This window comes from Vitis riparia, chromosome 8, assembly GCF_004353265.1.
Source record: "Vitis riparia cultivar Riparia Gloire de Montpellier isolate 1030 chromosome 8, EGFV_Vit.rip_1.0, whole genome shotgun sequence".
Taxonomy (NCBI): Eukaryota; Viridiplantae; Streptophyta; class Magnoliopsida; order Vitales; family Vitaceae; genus Vitis; species Vitis riparia.
Window position 1 is genome coordinate 22,549,937 of NC_048438.1, and position 18,661 is coordinate 22,568,597.

General features: G+C 35.5%; 1 protein-coding gene across 2 annotated transcripts; it reads right to left on the reverse strand.

The window, feature by feature from the left end:
* Positions 1 to 15: 15 nt before the first annotated feature.
* LOC117920464 (chromatin-remodeling ATPase INO80) lies at positions 16 to 17,610 on the reverse strand. Of its 2 annotated transcripts, XM_034838012.1 has the most exons (23): positions 17,318 to 17,610; positions 16,947 to 17,034; positions 16,024 to 16,417; positions 14,994 to 15,429; positions 14,684 to 14,884; positions 14,372 to 14,482; positions 12,094 to 12,527; positions 11,875 to 11,983; positions 11,706 to 11,786; positions 11,332 to 11,504; positions 10,263 to 10,388; positions 9,484 to 9,645; positions 9,325 to 9,382; positions 5,845 to 6,075; positions 5,537 to 5,683; positions 3,754 to 4,314; positions 3,397 to 3,654; positions 3,175 to 3,282; positions 2,837 to 2,931; positions 2,542 to 2,698; positions 1,703 to 1,900; positions 1,445 to 1,594; positions 16 to 1,022 (listed from the first exon to the last, which is right to left on the reverse strand). In XM_034838012.1, exons 1-23 carry the CDS (start codon positions 17,375 to 17,377, stop codon positions 684 to 686), a joined length of 4,677 nt encoding a protein of 1,558 aa, XP_034693903.1. In that variant the 5' UTR covers positions 17,378 to 17,610; the 3' UTR covers positions 16 to 683. The 2 variants fall into 2 exon arrangements, with proteins under 2 accessions (XP_034693903.1, XP_034693904.1); XM_034838013.1 differs by lacking the exon at positions 16,947 to 17,034 and having other exon boundaries at positions 17,318 to 17,609.
* Positions 17,611 to 18,661: the final 1,051 nt, after the last annotated feature.

The window sequence follows — 18,661 nt, forward strand, 5'->3', positions numbered from 1 at the left end:
AATGAAAGGAGAAAGTGAATAAAAAGGTCCAAATTTAAACTTGTAATGAAATTTTGGACATAACATGAACCCCCGTGCATATCCTCAAATACAACCCGCACATTAACTATTCTGCGTCACTCAGACGTTTATAATTAGCCATCCCTTCAAATCTTTTATCGATGGCTTATGCGTACAAGAAGAATAGATCATACCAAGGCTCTAAAAGATCAAGTATTATTAGAACAAAAGAAGAAAAAAAAGTCGCGAAAGGCTCGAAAAGACCCATAATGGAGATTTTCCCATTCAGCAAAACCTCCAAACCTACAACAAATTGAGTCAGCGATTCGTACTGTTTACATGATTCGGCTATATATATACGTATGCTGATGAAGGGGATGGGAGAGGAGATGAGGGGCCGCGGGCGGTAACCCAGCACCACCCCAACTGTACACTTTTTGGACCATTGGGCCCCAGAACCGCAAAATATCACCTGTACACCATACATCATACAGCTCTGGTTGCCTTCCCCCGTTCTGATGGAGTCAGTCAAAGATGACACCAGCAAAAATGATTGCGAGGAGTCAAAGATGACACCAGCAAAAATGATTGCAAGGTTTCTTATCTTCAGACAAAGTGAGCTTGTCTCTGTCTTCTCCCCATTTTTGTACTTCAAATTAAACTTCTCTTTTTAGCATGTACTGTCACGTTAAAGAGTCAGTATGCAGGGGCGTATCATCCTTTCCTCCCGCTCTGAGGCCACCAGGACCAAGCTCAAGGTGAGGTTGGTATTGTGTTTGCTCTATAATCACTGTGGAGTTGGTAAATGCTGGTTCAAGATTTTCATTCACACTCTTTGTTGGTCTTTTCGGTCTCTTAGGCTTCTGTAGCTGCATGTCATCATTTTGAAGGGAATCATCCAACTCATAGTCCATTGCCATCGAGTTGGGATCAGTCATCCCCGTATAAGAATCAACATTTTTCATTGCTTTTTGAGAATTCCTTGGCTTTGGAGGAGTTTGCTTGTCAGTGGCAGCCTTCCTCTGCACAAAAAAAGATATCCAACATTACACTTCAAATTTGTATTCAAGATGGCACAAACTGCACACCTCAACACATGCTCTCATAGTTTTAAAACAAGTGAACACAATTTACATGTAACGCTAACTGGACCCAAAATCAATCTCAGTTGTAATATGATTTGCAAAGATATAAATTATGAGTTTTTTTTTAAAGATTTTATAGCTAGCAGTTTTTTTCCTGGAAATAGGCACATTTATGTTCAGATTGAAGCGAATATGTCCTCTGAGGTAAGTAGAAGTTTTAACAGACATTACTGTTGAATATTTCTAACTGACCCATCTGACTCACTTGCTAGTAATGGCAGCTGCTGTCGTTACATGAAACAAGTTTAAGAAATCAAACTCTTTTCTAACAGCAAAAGTAAGCAGAGACAGTTTCGTACCTTTTTACTACTGGATTTTGGTCTCTCTGCATCTGGAGAGGGCTCCTGTCCATTACCCTGAGATATGTTTGGGAAATCTTCCAAAGTTGCATCCCCTTCTGCATCCAGCAATATACCTTTGGTCCCACGCTTTTTCTTTTGTTTATCCTTCTGGAAACAGAAATAATAAGAAACCAGGTAAATGTCATATATCAAAGTCAAAGCAGGATAGAATATGACTATGAGTTAAAAGGACAGATAAACAGATTTAAACCGCACCTGAAGTGGCAGATCTCTTAGTTTCTGCTCCAACTGGGCGTCATCAAGAAGTAAAGAAACAACATCCTCAGGAGCCAAGAGATCACCCTGAACATGACCACCTGTCATCACAAGCTGCTGCACTGTATTTTTCTGACTTGCTCTTTGCAAAATCTTCTCCTCAACTGTCTCTTTACAAATTAACCGGTAGACAGTAACCTACACATGAAAAAATTCCTTAAAACTGAAGGATGAACAACCACTCCAATAAAATTATAGATAGAGAAATTCAAGAATTATCAGCATGTAAGAATTTTCTTTTAGTTGAAAAGGAATCAAGGAATTCCAAGCATCAATAGTATAATAATGAAAACAGGAACTTTGAGAAGATGTTAAATTGACAATAAAGCAGTAAAAATGTTAACAAAGAACTATTTCAAACTAATAAACTTTGGAACTTATGAATTAATTGACTAATGCAATCCTCTACACAACCACTTAAAATACAGACACAAATGACCTTTGAGAGTTAAAAAAAAAAAAAAAAATGTCTAGAAAACTACACAACCAAAATCTCAGTGCACTCTTTGTTTGCAATTTTTTTGTTCTTTTTTTTCTTTCCCTTTGGGACATTTCATCTCTTTATTCAGCTTCATACCTTGGGTGTGTACCTAACAGGCATGCCAGACAAATATCCTATATCATACAAATGCTGCATGTGACCATGATACTTCACACATTTGGAAAAACTCATGAAACATATAGCATGTTCCATCAAGAGTCATGCAAGCATGGGATCTCCAAAAGACAGACACGACAAAAGCTTTTCATCAAGAAGAAAAGTAGTCAGGAGTACTAACATCCTTGGTCTGACCCAAGCGATGAGCCCTATCCATTGCCTGTAAATCCAAGGTTGGGTTCCAATCACTTTCATAGAAAATGACAGTGTCAGCTGCAGTCAAATTAATACCCAGTCCACCAGCTCTGGTACTCAGCAAGAACACAAAGATATCACTCCTGTAACAAGACATTAAAAACTAGTCAATCAACTCCAACTAATATGGCTTCCTGTTGGGTAGAACAAAGATAAAAGGAGAAAGCAAGATTAATAAAAGCCCTACATAACCACCAATACTATGTTAATGAAGATCCTACCGAAGCTGGAAATCTCTGACCATGTCACGCCGGTCCATAATTGTGGAAGAACCATCAAGTCTGAGATATCTATATTTCCTATAGTTCATGTAGTCCTGAAAATAATGAAATAGCCAACTTCAACAAATTCTTTCCAAAAAAAAATGGCCCAGAATAAAATATAGGCCAACTAGTATGGTACTATTGCAAATAAATCATGCTGAAAATATTGACCAAAGGTACCACAAATTAGGCTAAATTGAGAGTATCCCATACTACCCACTGTCAAGTTTCAAAATTAACTGAAACTTCATGCTTAGGGCTATGGATATAACTTTAAAAAGAAATGAAAATAATACCTCCAGTATATTTAGCATTTTTGTCATTTGAGCGAACAAGAGTACTCGGTGATTTTCAGCCCTCAAGCGTTTTAGTAAAATGTCAAGTGTTTGAAGCTTCCCAGAGTCCTAAATGAGGAATAAATAAAGTTTCAATTTAAGAAATTATAACTAATAAAAAAGCAACTAATTCAGATTAACATTGACGAATAAAGAAAAAACTAGAATAAGAAGTAATCATACTGTGAGCAATTTTGCTGGGTCAAAGCTTTGCATGGGAGGAGATGAACCAAATATCTTGTAAGTCAACTGAAGAGCAGGTTTTGAAACAGGCAATTCAGAGTCAATCTCTTGAATCAAATGATGAGGAACATCTGGCTTTTTGGGTCCATTATAGTCAGATGTGCGTGCAAACCCAATAAACAACCTCTTAAGCCAGGGGTGATGCAGTTCTTCAAGCAATTTATAAGCAAAGTTTCTATTCGAGCAATGGGCATTGATCTATCAAGGACATGAGAAATATTGTAGATAAAGATATAGGTATTAGTTAAGCACACCCAATAAGATAAGAATGAATAAAATAAAATAGAGTAAACATACTGGGGGAGCTCTGGTCCGTGGGATGAAAGTGTATGTAGCATGAACAAGCCTAGTGTTTGCTTGAAGCCTATCCTGATGAGGGACAACTAGAGCCTCAAAAGGAGCATGACCCAGACCAGTTGCAAGCTTTCTTCTAAGTAAATTAGTCTCAGATCTCGATGGCATCAGTAGCATTCGTGTAACAGCTCTTACTTTCCCACTATCAAGATGACTGTTACTAAAATCCTCCTCCTCGGCTTCCATGAGCAAGTCCAAGATTCCATCCAAAAATTGCCGGTCCCATCTCATAATGAAAAAGAGAAGTCTCTCCATGAAAGTACCAGTTGCAAGAAATGCAACCTCTTCTGGGGACAAATCCATCAGATGGGTAAAACCAAATGTTCCACTTTTAACAGCTGAACCATTGGAGTTATTCTCTTGTGGGAGCACAGACTGATAAATATTTACTGGGGAAAATATATTAAAATGCTTCAGAAATGTTTCTCTATGAACACCGCGCCGAGCTGTTGAGGAAATGATCCCGGAACTTTGCATTACTTCTTGGTGGACGAGTTTTGGCACCTGAAAGGGGAAAATCAATCTTTTTGAACATAAAATAAGAAGTTAAATGTGTTGGGATGTTTCCCCACACAACCCTCAAAGCACATGATCTTGACTTTTAATAGCAAAATCACATCATCAGCCTGATAGATGAAGAGTGTCCCTCTAAGCACTTATCAAAATTAGCACTTTTTAAACAGTTAAAACATTTAAAAACATAATAATAAATATTTGAAGCAAGGCAATTTCTTAAAATGGAAAATTAGCAGGTGCACTATAGTTAGCACATTTGCTTTCAAAATACAAATGTTAGGATCCGATCATTCTACACCACTAAATATATACGTGTCCAGTTCTGTTGCTTCAGAAGCATGTTTGGTAGAGGTTCACAAGCCAGTCACTATCTACTGAAAAATCTTCAATTTAATCAAACCCTCAGTAAGGGTCTTCCAGTGATCACATTGCCATAGAAAAGATGATGAGTCCCAAAATGTTATAAACCTACAACTCTCACCTTGCAGGTGTGTTCATCACAGGTTCAGAACCATCTGATGTCATCATTTCCCTTTAAACCATGAGATCATCTTTTATCCAGGGGTTGGGGGCAGGAAGTTGAATTAGATACACAATTGTACACAACTAACTCCATTCCAGTTTAAGTTCCCAAATATTCACACACAACAAACTCAAATAGATGGTCTACTTTTATACTAGTTCTGTGGATGACCATAATTTCTGGACTTCTAAAATCAGATCATGCCAAGACATTGAATTGCTCTATTCTTCTTGAGATTGTAATGTACTTAATGATCAATGCTATACATTTTACATGATGGAGCACCACCCCTATCCTCACCATCTTTTATTGAGACATTATCCTTTACATGTCGATGTGCAGTAACCTATACACAGTAAGCTGGTTAGGAGATATTTCATTCAAATGTAAAACATGTAAACATGCTTAGTTTTATCTGAACATTCAATGGAATTATGAACAATAATGAAAAAGCAAATATACAAATCACATCAATACTCACATGCATCCTTAATCAGACAATCAGTTCAAACTTATAAATAAGACCACCATTTAGCATTATAAAGTTTTTTTTTTATAAGTAATAAATAAGTGTTTAGCATTATAAAGTACTGAAGCCCCATCATAAATCATGGAGCAGTGCCACCCTTTTGTATCTCTGCATCATTCATCAACAAACCTGAAGAAAAGAAAAATAATTTTAAGTACCTTGTATGTAATAGGATTCTGAGCTCCTGCGTAGTGCATGTCCTCCAACTCCCCAAAGGGTGGGGGAAGAAGAGAATTTGGAATCTCTCCAAAATAAAGGTATGTGCTTCCCTCATTCCTTTCAAACAACTCTGGATGGTTGCAAACCTACCATCATACAAAAAGAAATTTTCATAAATAATAGGTGGCTACTAGAAATAATATGTCTCATATAAGAAATGAATTCACCAAGATCCACATATCTCACAATAACAAAACTATTAATTTTTGAAATGGATGCGATGTGCATAATGAAACAGATTTCATACCTTTCTCAACTGAATAACAATATTCATTAAATTGAGAATTTTCTTCTCATTAAGGTGCCCACGATTACCATCAAACAACTCAGCAAGAGATATCTTATTCTTTATAGCTTGATAGAAAGCTTGTTGCCGAGAACTCAACTTGCAATGCACTGTAACCTCTGTTTTGCCTGTAAGCTCAGAAACCACATCTTTCTTAACCCGCCGCAGCATGAAGGGCTTCAAAATTGCATGCTGTTAAAAGTAAAGCAACCGATATGAACCATAAATACCCATTCAAGAAGTCCAGAAATTACTTATATCACAGGTAAAGACATTTTGATATCTTTACAACAAAATAAATAAACAAAAATAAAACAAGATCAAAAACATATTGCTAGAAGCAAATTATTATTGTCCAATATAACAAGTACAGCAGCAGAGGAATGACATGAGAATTTAGCAACTTCCGATGATTTATGATAAAAGAGGTCTAGTGAAAGCATATTGCATGTAAAATTGCTCCTAAAGATGGCATGAAGTCATGATGATAATAATAACAAAAGAAGAAGATGATGATGATGAAGCAGCACCTCAATGCAACATCTTCACAGCAACAAAGTCAAACTTAAAATCTCAAAATCTAAACAAAGTTTAAATGATTTTCTTTTATTTTATTTTTTAATAGATAAGAAGAAAAATATATTAAAAAGGGCCACCAAAAGAGCGACCCACGGTATACAGAACATTTACACAAACCACCAAAAGCCAAAGCTACAAAACAAGAATGGCTTAAGCAACACCACCTTCAACAAGATCTCAACCAATCGAAAAAACTGAAAAGAGTTGAAGGAACTTCATTGATAAACAACTTCATTTCTGACCATAGAAGACAAACAAAAGAACCTTTTAGACTTTGGACTGAAAGTTCATTCCCATCAAGGGCAATTCTATTCCTTACCTTTCAAACGGACCAAAATAAGCACAAGGGACCCGCTCTCCAAGCAAAGAAATTGACTTTAGATTACACCCACGCCTTCATATGATGCTCCATGGAAAAGAAATCGATGTCCCTCGCTCCAAAGCAGCATAGAGCAACTTCATAGTAAACTTGTCGTACTTTATTTCTATCCAAAACATCCTATCTCCCTCATCCCTATACACCCTCAACCCATGTAAACATAAAAAAAACCTTTCCACGCTTTCCATCTCCCAATCATTGAAAGGTTTAGAAAAATAAGGGCTCCAACCCCCTTCCCCTTGAACAAAAGAATTCCAAACATCCTCTACTCATGCCTCCTTAGAAACTGCTAAGAGAAATAAGGACGGGAAAGAGCCACCCAAAGATGCAGTCGCACACCGCTTATCCTTCCATAACTTAACCCTTCGTCCATTACCCACCAAAAAGAAGATCCTACTACTCACAAGACCTCAATCCTTCCTTATGACTTTCCAAAAACCAACATCAAACCCCTCTCACACCTCCGGAACACCCCCCACCCCCCCTTCTTCTTCCTCATACTTCCCACTAACAACTTGATTCCAAAGGACCCCTTTTCATTAGCAAAGCACTAGTTCCATTTGCTCATAAGAGCATTATTGAGTATGAGGAGATGTTTCACACCCAAACCTCCTTTCCTTTTGTCCACATGGTCAACCTTTTCAAAACCTCTCTTTCACCCCATCCCAAACTGCCACAGATTTAAATGGAACGCCCAACAGGAGACCCAGATAAGAGAAAGGGAGGCTACCCGCCTTACAACCCAGCTCAGAAGCCAAATCATCAATAACATTCACCTCTCCCATTGGAATTAACTCACTCTTGTCCAAATTTATTTTCAAATCTGATATGACCTCAAACTCAAATAAGTCATTTGAACCTTAGTGGTTTCACAAAAGACTAGGGTGTCATCTGCAAACAATAAATGGGAAATTTTAACCCCTTCTCTGCCCCTACCCCTCACTTGGCAACCCATAGAAAACCCCCCACTGACTGCCCTCTTTAACAAGGAACCTGTTTATAAACCCTTGAATACTTTCCAAGGAATCAAAACCCTCCTATAAACAATGACTGTTATTGAAACACTTGAGTATGTTCCAAGAACTTTCAAAACACCTAATGAACTGGTTTGAAACCCAAAAAACCATTCCTAAATACACCTAAAACTAAAACACTTAGAATATAGAGAAAATCTAAAGGGATTATGAACTTAGAAAACCTTTTAATTCTAAATAAGACTCAGCTAAATCCCAACAAGAAAGAAATCATAACCAAACGACTACTCACCAGTAATTAGGAATGAAAACCTCAACAGTCTGTTCCACCAATGAGGACTAAGAGCTGTCTTTACTCAAACTGAAGAATGATAAGATGTGCTACTAATGCAGCTCAATCCCCACACATGCCTATGCTTAAACATCTTAATTCCAAATTTACCAAAATGCCCTTCAAAGACAATAAAATTTCAGGAAAACCAATATATTCTTTTTCTTTCTAATGGGCAGAAGGAAAATCCACAAACTCAAACAAATAAAAAAAATTAATGATTCAAATGGATATCATGCACATTTATTGATTGGTAGTGGGGCCAAAGTCCTAGTTTTCTTATGCAGGCTCACACACTTCAACTATGCAATGGCTGCCACATCAATGCCAATCCAGTCAGTCATCCGATCAATTTGGTTCAGTTAATTGATCAGACCATGCGGGTTGAGAGAAATTTACAGGAGCCTTTACAGACCTTTTAGTTAATGCCTCTGCAAGTTTCATATATCGAATGATTTTAGATAGCAAGGCCAAAGTATGGGGATGTATGTGACCTGCCAAGGTAGCCCAATTGGTTAGGGCAAACATTGGGACATGTGGTCCCAGTAAGTGGCACATGGTCTTGGGTTCAAATCCTGTCACTAATAATACCCTGAATTTACTCGGCGTTGGTTGTTGTAGGACAGTCAACACCCCGAGGCTTGAGTCCCCATAGAGAGTCCTAAGGGCTTGGCCATGAAAGGTTCCTTAGTTATCAAAAAAGAAAAAAAGTATTGGGATGTATGTGTGTGGAGTAGGGGATGGTTTGACATTAGCAGGACAAGGCGATAAGAGGAAAACCATCTTTAGTTAGGTATTGGCACAACCGAAGCACATAAAAAACAACCAAAATCATTACTAAATAGTGATCAATCAAGTTTTGGAACATGAGATGTTCTAGGTAAACTTTCCTATGAAATGCTTTGCCAACATTTTTTCTTCTCTTTGTTTGTCAATATGTTGGCCATTTTAAAAGTAAAACGTGGCATGACAAACACTATTGTGGGCATGCATAGACCAACTTGTAATCCAAGGGTTAAAAATAATGTGTTGAAGCAGGTCTGTAACAAACATGGAAACCTGATCATCAAAAAAGGTTTAAAGCTGTGAAAAACAAGTTCCATCATAGGCAAACATGGCTAGCAAACAATTTATTCAGACAGATGCAATGAGATCATCAGCATTAAAAGAGCAATTACCAATCTGTTGAGCTGGTGCTCATTTAACGTCCCCCCGTGCTCAGCATGATTCTCAATTCTGATAATACACAAATAAGGAAAATAAATAAAGAAATATTTCATGGCCCATAAATTTAATGCATTCAAGAAGAAGAATGGACTTGCATAAGGAAATCATACCCCTTTGAAAACCATTCATTGAATTGTTCATGGCTGTCAAATAAGGTAGGCATAATGAAATGTAGAAGGGCCCACAATTCAGCCATGTTATTCTGGATAGGCGTACCAGTGAGGAGTAACCGATTTCGACAATTAAAACTGAGCAGTGTCTTCCACCTTATACTGTTAATAATAACCAATGATGAGACATAAATAAGAACACGTAGAATATAACAATTAATCATCCATAATATAGATGGTTGTGGATATTCTATAATTATCATTATGTAATTTACAGTCTTCAGTATTGCAATATTCATGGAATAAATATATATGTTCATGAGAATATTTTTTGAGCTAGAAGTTCATGGTTATCATGATTCTTTAAACAAACACTATTAAACTAAAATTGAGAAGGAAATAAAAAGGGAGAATAAGAAATCAATAACCTTTATGCAGGAACAAAAAGTTGGAGAAGGGGGATCAGGTAGACAAAACAAGAGTTATATCTAATATGTACCCATTTACATATTATAATTATCTAAAAAGCATTCTTCCCATAGATTAATAATTATGATAGTCATTTTTTTCCAGACACAATTTCGTTCTACCAAATGTAAGGAGATACCAGCAGATAAACTTCCTACACTAGACTCTAAGACAAGAGTTCTTTTTTTTTTAATAGGTAAGTAAAGATTGTATTATCAATAAAGGAAAAAATAAGAAGGTATACATGATGTATACAAGGCAGCCAAAAGGCCAAAAAAAAAGGGTGTGACCTCTAAGATAAGAGTTAAAACCTGTTTGAGCTTTTGATTGCCTGAGCTTCATCCAATACCATATACTGCCATTTCACACGTCGGAAATACTTCTCATCAGACACCAACAGTTGGTAACTGGTGATGAGAATGTGAAATCCTGCCTCCCTGGAAAAAGGCAAAAGAAGAGTTGATAATTATATATAAAAGAACATGGTTACCTATCAAAAAATATATAAAAGAACGTGGAGTTGCTATATCGATGACCCAAAGAAAAGAAAAAAAATTTTGGACAAGACATTGCCACAAAGTGGCTTCTGGAAGCCAATTGAAGAGGCAAAAATAAGTCTAGCAATGCCAGCAAGGGTGCTACTGAAGATGGCATGGTGTTTAATCAAGCATTACCCCTTTGCAGATCTCTTTAGGTGTATTTTTTAAAGCATATTTATTATCTTTTTAAGACATTGCTCAGATAAGTAGTTTCTCTACCTGAGAGTTGTTTATGGTTGAAAACGAGACAGTTTTTGAATAGAATCATTAAAAGGCAATAAAAAACTGCAAGGGCTTTAACACACTCAAATCAAAACAATGTAACAAGGACATTCTCATTTTTACATTCTTTGCTGTGTCAAATGAATAATAAGACGCTGTTCAGGCACCACCGTGCATTTCCATATGACATGTTCATCCCATACATCTTGCATATGTGCCAAACCAACCTACATCCATGCCTACGACACCTATTAAAACAAGTTTCTTTTTAAGGAAAATGGCTTCTATAAATCATGATGCCAGACAACACTAATCATACCCCATTCACCATTAATCCTATTTTTAAGTTCAGAATGCCAGCCACAGCAACTTGTTATCATTCCTTTTTTTTTTCTTTTTTTTTTTTCAATAATGCATGAACCTAGTAGCCCCACTCTACAACACCAGGGCAGACCACAGATGCACAACCACTTTCAGAAGATCTATTTTTCAGGTAAGCTCATAACTTAAACCAGGGAGTTCTCATTTCTAGGCAGAAGTAACTGCCAGCAGAGCAGCCAGTAAACAATGTGTTCATTTTTCTTTAATAAACTAAATAGAGTCCCAAGTGAAGAATTACCTTCTATATAAACGCTTTGGATTGATGTTTTTCCTAAGTATCATTCGTTCTTGAAGCCCTCCCCAATATGGAAGAGTTTTCAAGTCGGGGCAGAAGCGGCTAATTTCATCAGCCCAGTTGTTCAAGACAGAAGCAGGTGCAACAACCAGAAAAGGCCCCCATATATTCTTTTCCTGTATGGTATAATCAATCCAAGATAAAATAAAGCAGAGTATAATGTAAAACATCAAGTAAAGATTGCACTCAGGCTAAGGGAGGGGGTTTTGTTGATCCTTTAGCCCTCTTTGTACACACCCTGTGTACCTTGGACCACCATTTTTTGGTGCTTCTTAATATAATATATATTTCTTAGTGCCTATCAAAAAATTAATTACCTCTGCCAAATGAGCCAAGAATGCCATTGCCTGGATAGTCTTTCCCAGGCCCATCTCATCGGCAAGAATACCGTTTAGACCCTGAGAGAGCAGGAAAGTTAAATGATCAAAAGGAAACAAAATCAATAGAGAAGAAGAAAAAACAGTCATCATCAGAATCCCTTACAACCTGCTCATAACAATTAACCAGCCACTGAAGGCCTTTTAGCTGATATTCTTTAAGAGAACCTTTAAACAACTCTGGCGTCTGCACAGATGATGCCACTGGCATGGTGGAGCTGAAAATATGGTAATACAAAATTAAATACAGCCGACTACTAAAATATGACATGCAGCCAACACCTTAAGCTTTAGCAGGAAACAAAATAACAAGAAAAAAACCACTCACGGGTGCAGTAGATCTATGTTACTAGAACCTGCAGCACCAGATGCATCCAGTGAAGGGACCTCAGGTTCAGCAGCTTGGCGCAGCTTCAAACATTCATTATCAAATGCACTAGTTAACCTTTTCTGCTTAGAAACTGCATCTTGAGCAGCTTTCAGAGCTTCCTTTTTCAATTCATCATCCTCAGGATCTTGTTCTTCTCCTGGCACATCATCTGAAGAGCTTACAAGCAGTTCCTGGTCCTTCGGTGTTTCATCATCGACAGGTAAAGCTTCAGAGGGCTGTGAAGTTGCCTTGTTCTGCATGAAGTGACTGAACAGCTCCGTTTGTGTTATCAGAAAATTGAGCCTTTGCTGTTGTCTCTTCACTTCTCGAAGTTCCTGTTCACGCCTCAAAGCTTCTGCAGCTTCTCTTTCCTCTTTCTTCCTCAATTCTGCCTGCAAGAAAAGGGATTGAATATTACAAAACTCTTCTTATTAAACAAAAAAAAAAGTACAGGCATGTACAAAACACACAATCACACACTCATGAGCATGATAGTTATCATTTTCTTACATTAACTTCAGAATTCATATTCTTTCATATGTTAAAGTATGTACCATCCAAGGATGAAAACATTAGTGTTCACATATATATCAATAGTTGAATTTTACGGTTATATCAGTATATATCAAGAAATATTGATGGAAATTTCGACAAAAAATATTCGTGAGAAGAAAATTTATCAAATCTCATAGCAATGTCGGGAAAAACTCAAAAAGAAAAAAGATAGGAAAAACAATAATACATAGATTGAAGTTTTGTTGAAAAAATTGATATATGTATGATATAATTTGTAATATTCAATAATACATAGAAATTAAAAACATATTAATACTAAAATGACAATGTACTTACTTTGGATATAAAAGAAAAGATCATGTATGTATAAGTATTTTTTTTTTTTTAAATGATAGTTTTATTTATAAGTTTATATTTTTCTTGTATTTAATTATTATACAACACCACATGACAAAATAATTAAAATTAATTTATTTATCCTATTTTTATTTTAATTAATTTATAACATACATACATACATACATACATACATATATATATATATATATATATATATAAGATTATTAGAATTTAAATATATTATAGTATAATATATGAACATAAACAATAAGAGCTCAAACTTAACCTAGTGGTGAGTGGCACTCTATCCAAATGTGAGATCTAGGGTTCAACCCCTGGCCCTCTCCTCTTCAATTGATTTTTCCTTAATAAGGCATCCCATATCGAAAATGCATAACAGGAAAATGGCCTATTTAATGACCTGTGGTCCACTCCTCCCATACAGGCTAACAAAGTGAACTGGGCTGGGCTGCTTTCTTAACTGAGTTGGGCTTCGTACCCACCATATTCAATCTTTTATAAAAGCCCAAAAATGTGAAAAAAAATGGCCAGAGCATGAAAAAATTGCAAAGTCGTTGATTTTTCACAAAAATCGATATATTTCCAATAAATTGGCAAAAAATTGCAAAATCTCTGGAAATTTCAGACCATCAAGATATCTTCACCATGTGTCTTGTCGGTACCATCATTTACATGATTTTTCAGCGATATTTCTCTGATATATTTGCAACATTTTCAACCCTGGTGCTATCAGAGTATTCAACTAACCTGTTGCCTACCAAAAAATAAAAAGGCATTCAACTACCCTGTTTAACATAATTAACATAATCTTATATCTAAAAACAACATTAGGAATTTCCATTCCCAATATATATGAGATCAAAATAATCATCTCCATCCTTGACTCTCAAATTTCAGCTATGGCAATCTAATTAAGATACCATATCATACTCAAGAGTCCTAAGATACAGGCAATAAAAGTTCACTCCAGCTAAAAGATTTGGTAGGACACTCAGTATATCCACAATGTACTCTTGATGCAGAACTCGGCTTGTCTACAGACTCTACCCATTGCCAAAGATAATAAAATTAAGGTCTATTGCATAACAAAAATGTATATGAGGGTATTCTCTTCCACATAAATTTAACAGAATTGGAGCATATCATATGTGGAATATAGTGTGCGTGTTAAACAGAAATCATGAAAGAGAGTGAGAGAGAACATGTGAGTTCGATATGTGTAGTCACTACATCCTCATTTAGCTTCCACTAAAATTACAGATAAATCTGCTTCACAAGAGGATAGTAGATCTTTTATATATATTTTTTTTTAACTCATTTAATGTATTCCAACAATTTCAAAGGGAAAGAAAGGGAATACCATCTCTTTATCCACTCTTTTCCAAAATACAAGCATATCTCTAGCAAGTTTCCTCGTGCGGATTGCAGCACCCCTCATCAATTTAAGTGATCTGCTCACCTTCAGTTTCACCTGGGAAAAAAAAATCAAGGGGCAATTGAGCATGTGGGATAAACAACTATAACTGATACAGCGAATATAAATAAAATCATATAAAATAGCAAGTTCTAAACAAATGAAATTAAGTTTTATTGAAATTCATAGGATAAAATAGGAGGTGCACCCTAAACCAGAATGCTTAAGATTGTAAAGGTTGGATAAAGTTTTACTTGCCTCTCGTTGACAGTTTTCTGAGAACCTTTTGGCATCAATTAGTTGCTTTCGATGGAAATTAATAAATATTCTCTGATGCTTCGGTATGTCTCTTCTTACAATGTTTACCCAAACTTTTCCAATCCTCTCCATTTCCTCTTTCTCGATCATAGATGGGTCCTTCTTTACCTTTTGCTTCTTTGGTAAACTTCGTTCAATGATCTGCAGCCCCAAAAAGAAAACCTGAATACAGAAGATACTAAACAGCCAAACCCCCCACCCCAATCCCATCTTAAAAAGAACCCATTGTCATCAAAATTGCAACACTAACCTCATAAGTGTCTCCTTTCTCCAAGACCTTCACATAGTACACCTGCAATGCACCACCCTCTGACAAAATAGACCGCTGTATACTTCCAGCAGCCCCTTCTGGGATGGAGGATGAATTTAGTGCAATATCAGATACTTTCAGACTGAACTTCTGGACTGAATTAGAAGATGACAAGGCCCTCAATCTCGCCTGAAGTGATTCATACTGGGACTGAGGCTCACCCATCCCTGCTCGGCTTTTAGGCCCAAATCTCTTATCAGCGGTCATCATTTCTGCTAAGGAACCTAAATCTAGGGTGCTCTTTAAGTAATATTCCTCCACCCGTATATCTGAGAAGGTTGGCAAGTTTAGTGTAACAGCCAATTTTTCATAAGCTGGTGGGATCCTATAAGCGATGCCCTCCCCAATATCCAAATAAGATGATTCATAGATCGTTCTGCAAAGAATTTTTAAATATAAGTAAATTCCAAACAATAACACTGATAATTTGATGAGAAATATTTTTGGACATTTACCCTCCACTTGGAATCGAAGAAACACAGGAATAGGAAAAGAAAACAAAATTTTGAGCATATTTTCCATTGTCCTTGTTTCTTATAAATAAGAAAACTCAACTCCAGCCCAACAATAGCATTAACCTTAGTTGAGTAGAATTTTATGTCTTGTTTGCCTTAGATAATTAAAAGAATATTGAGAAATTCAAAATTTAATTTATTTTCTTTTCCTTACTTATCAGAAACCAAACATAGCATCATATAAAACCAATTCATTTCAGATTTCCACTCTAATATAATGGAATGAGGTGTAATATTGTAAAAAATATTAAGACATCTAGGTATTTCAAACTGCTTTTGGGTGTTCCTTGTATAATCCGTGTGTACCTAGTAGCACCTTTTCTTGCACTTTTAAGCTTTATACCTATCAAAAATAGTCATAATTAAATAAATAAAAAAAAGAGAAGTCAAGTTCTCCAGGTATTTCAAACATAGTCCAATTCCCTATTCCAAATGTAAATGAAGTAAAATCAAACCTAGAAGTGCCATATTCTGGTGCAAAATCCGCATCATGAAAGCCAACCATCTTTTGAGGACCAACGTCAGCAAGCCACTCAGATGGGGTTTCAACTTCATGCAACCCTCCTCTGTGCTCATTCCCCAACTTCCTTGTTTTGGAGCCTAAAGTACTTTTTGGAACTGAAACCCCCATCCGTGCCGGAGCAGGGCTTGGTGAGGGATCTTTAAACCTCCTCTTATATTTCTGAATGTGTTCTCCAAGCATTGACCGATACCGCTCCTCTGAAATGAAGGTGCTGTAATTACCGTCCTCTTCCTCGTCCTCACTGTTTTGAGACCGTCTCTTCTTACTCACCAAGCTCAATTCTCGCTCAGACATAATTCCATTGTGATAGTCTCCCATTGTTCCACCTATTAATGATAAACCAAAAGGACACAAATATGAGCATACATAAGTTCACACCTCTCTAGCCCAAATCTTCTGATCCACAAAAAATCCAACACTGAATTAAATTAAATTAAATATACATAGAAAAAAAGAGAGGCAATCAGTAAAATATAACCACATTTGCAAACTGCGGATCAAAGTGGCTATTTGTGACTTTACTCAAATCCAAACAAGAAAACCTACATCCCATTCGAAATTTGAAAATGAGATTTCGAGCCTAAAGTTTGTCATTTCAGTTTCCAGACAACCGAAAACTTAGTTCAATAAACCAAATAGTTGCGTTAGACAGAGTTGCATGTTGGTTCTTTTTTTTTTCTTTTTTTCTCTTGGGTCTCAATCAGTGAAAGGAGCTTGAGACTTCGTTTCTTAACAACTAAACAAACCCTTGGATACACTACATAATACCTATCGAATTATTTATAAAAATAAAAATAAAAAAAAGGAAAAATAAAACAAAGCAAAACAAACTAGGTAGGAAATTATAGTGCCTACCTTGGCTACCTCTGCTCTCATCCTGACTACTATTCCCATAATAATCAAAATCATCATCTTGTTGTGGGAGTTGAAAGTTCATCAAAGACTACAATAAAACCCAAGAAAATAAAAAACCACGATATCACCCAAAATATTAAAAAATAATAATAATAAGTATAAACTAAAAAAAAAAAAAAAAAAGTAACATTTCGAACAAATTCTAAGATACCCAGCCCTTATGATTCATCGTAAAGAACAAAAAGAAGAATAAAAACCCTAGTTTTTCACAAACCAAAGTGATCTAGTAAAAACAAGAGGACTCAGCAAATCAAGAAACCAAAGGGAACCCATTTGAATTTGCAAAAAAGAAAAAAACCCGTTTGACAAACCTCAAGATTGAACAGATTCGAGAAGGAGAAGCCGTTGTTGGGGTGGGGCTTGGGTTCCATGAATTGCGTTGTGAAGGTAATGTGAAAAAAAACACAAGAAGTGAAACCCTAGGTTTGTGAAGAGCATGGAGAGCCGAGAATTTAGAAGAAAGAACGAGACAAAGAAGTGAAAACCCTAGGGCTGGAGTGGAGCGAAAGTAGAAATGTAGAATAGAGGTGGGACTGGTGCGCATGATAAGAAGGGGATGGGCCTTGATAGACAGAGAAAGAGGAGAATCGTAATCAGAGAGTGAAGGGAAAGCATGGTTTTGCTAGCGTGCGCCGGTAGTGTGCCATACCCTAACGTGCATTCTAAAAATTTGCCTTATAATTTTAAAAATCATTTTTCATTGGTCGTTGTGGGTCAACCGGTCAAGTAAAAATAACAGCAACTATGTTTTAACTTGGAAGATGATGCTTAATATACGAATACTTGTAGGTCATTATACCAAAAATAACCTCCATCATTCATCAAGCGTTAGATGCTCTTACTAATTAATTATACTTTTTTAAAAAAAAATCATTCTAAGTCTTTGATTGTCTTCTAATAGATAATTAAGTTAGTTAATCAGGTTTTTTTATATTCCTTTTCTAATGTAAAAAATCATTAATAGAATAGCTGTATTGGATCTTTCAAAAAACGAGGAAGATATTATAATAAAATCAACAAGATATAAAATCGTAAATTGAATTTTTTTTTATATAAAAAAACATATCATTTTAATATATTTACAAACATATGGATATTACCATCTTTCTAGTTTTTTGTTTTTATTTTTGATTAAAAATTAATAAAATGATTATTGATAATATTTCATTTTAAATGAAAAATGAATAAAATTAACTTTTTTTAACATGTAATTAAGACAAGTTTTTAATTACATGCATATATTTAACACTCAAATGCAAAAATAATATTCTAAATGTTTTGATTTAATATATAATTAATTAGATTTGTTTTTTTTTAATTCTAAATTATTCTTAAAAATTAAGAGATTCATTAAAAAGATTAGATTATTAATTATACATAACTTAATTTATAATATACTTGCACTAGTAACAAAATTTTTAAAAAATATAATTACATGCATACGAATCATAACTTTTGATTTATTATTTTTAAGTTCCGAATGTATTTTTAAAAATAGTTAAACATATTTATAAATTTAAGACCACATTTGATTTGAAGTTCATTGTTATAGTTATAAAACAATTTTTAGTGATTGTGAACCAATTTTTATTTATAAATATGATTTTTATTTTTACAAATTTCCTTATTAATATGATTTGAAGTTAAACAGTTGA

What these genes read in the sequence shown, in the direction of transcription:
- LOC117920464 (XM_034838012.1), bottom strand. Translation starts at nt 17,377, where the DNA reads ATGGAACCCAAGCCCCACCCCAACAACGGCTTCTCCTTCTCGAATCTG. An exon ending in CGAATCTGTTCAATCTTGAG is followed by an intron (nt 17,035 to 17,317) that starts GTTTGTCAAACG and finishes GTTTTATTGTAG; the next exon opens with TCTTTGATGAACTTTCAACT. An exon ending in TCTTGGCTCATTTGGCAGAG is followed by an intron (nt 11,505 to 11,705) that starts GTAATTAATTTT and finishes TATACCATACAG; the next exon opens with GAAAAGAATATATGGGGGCC.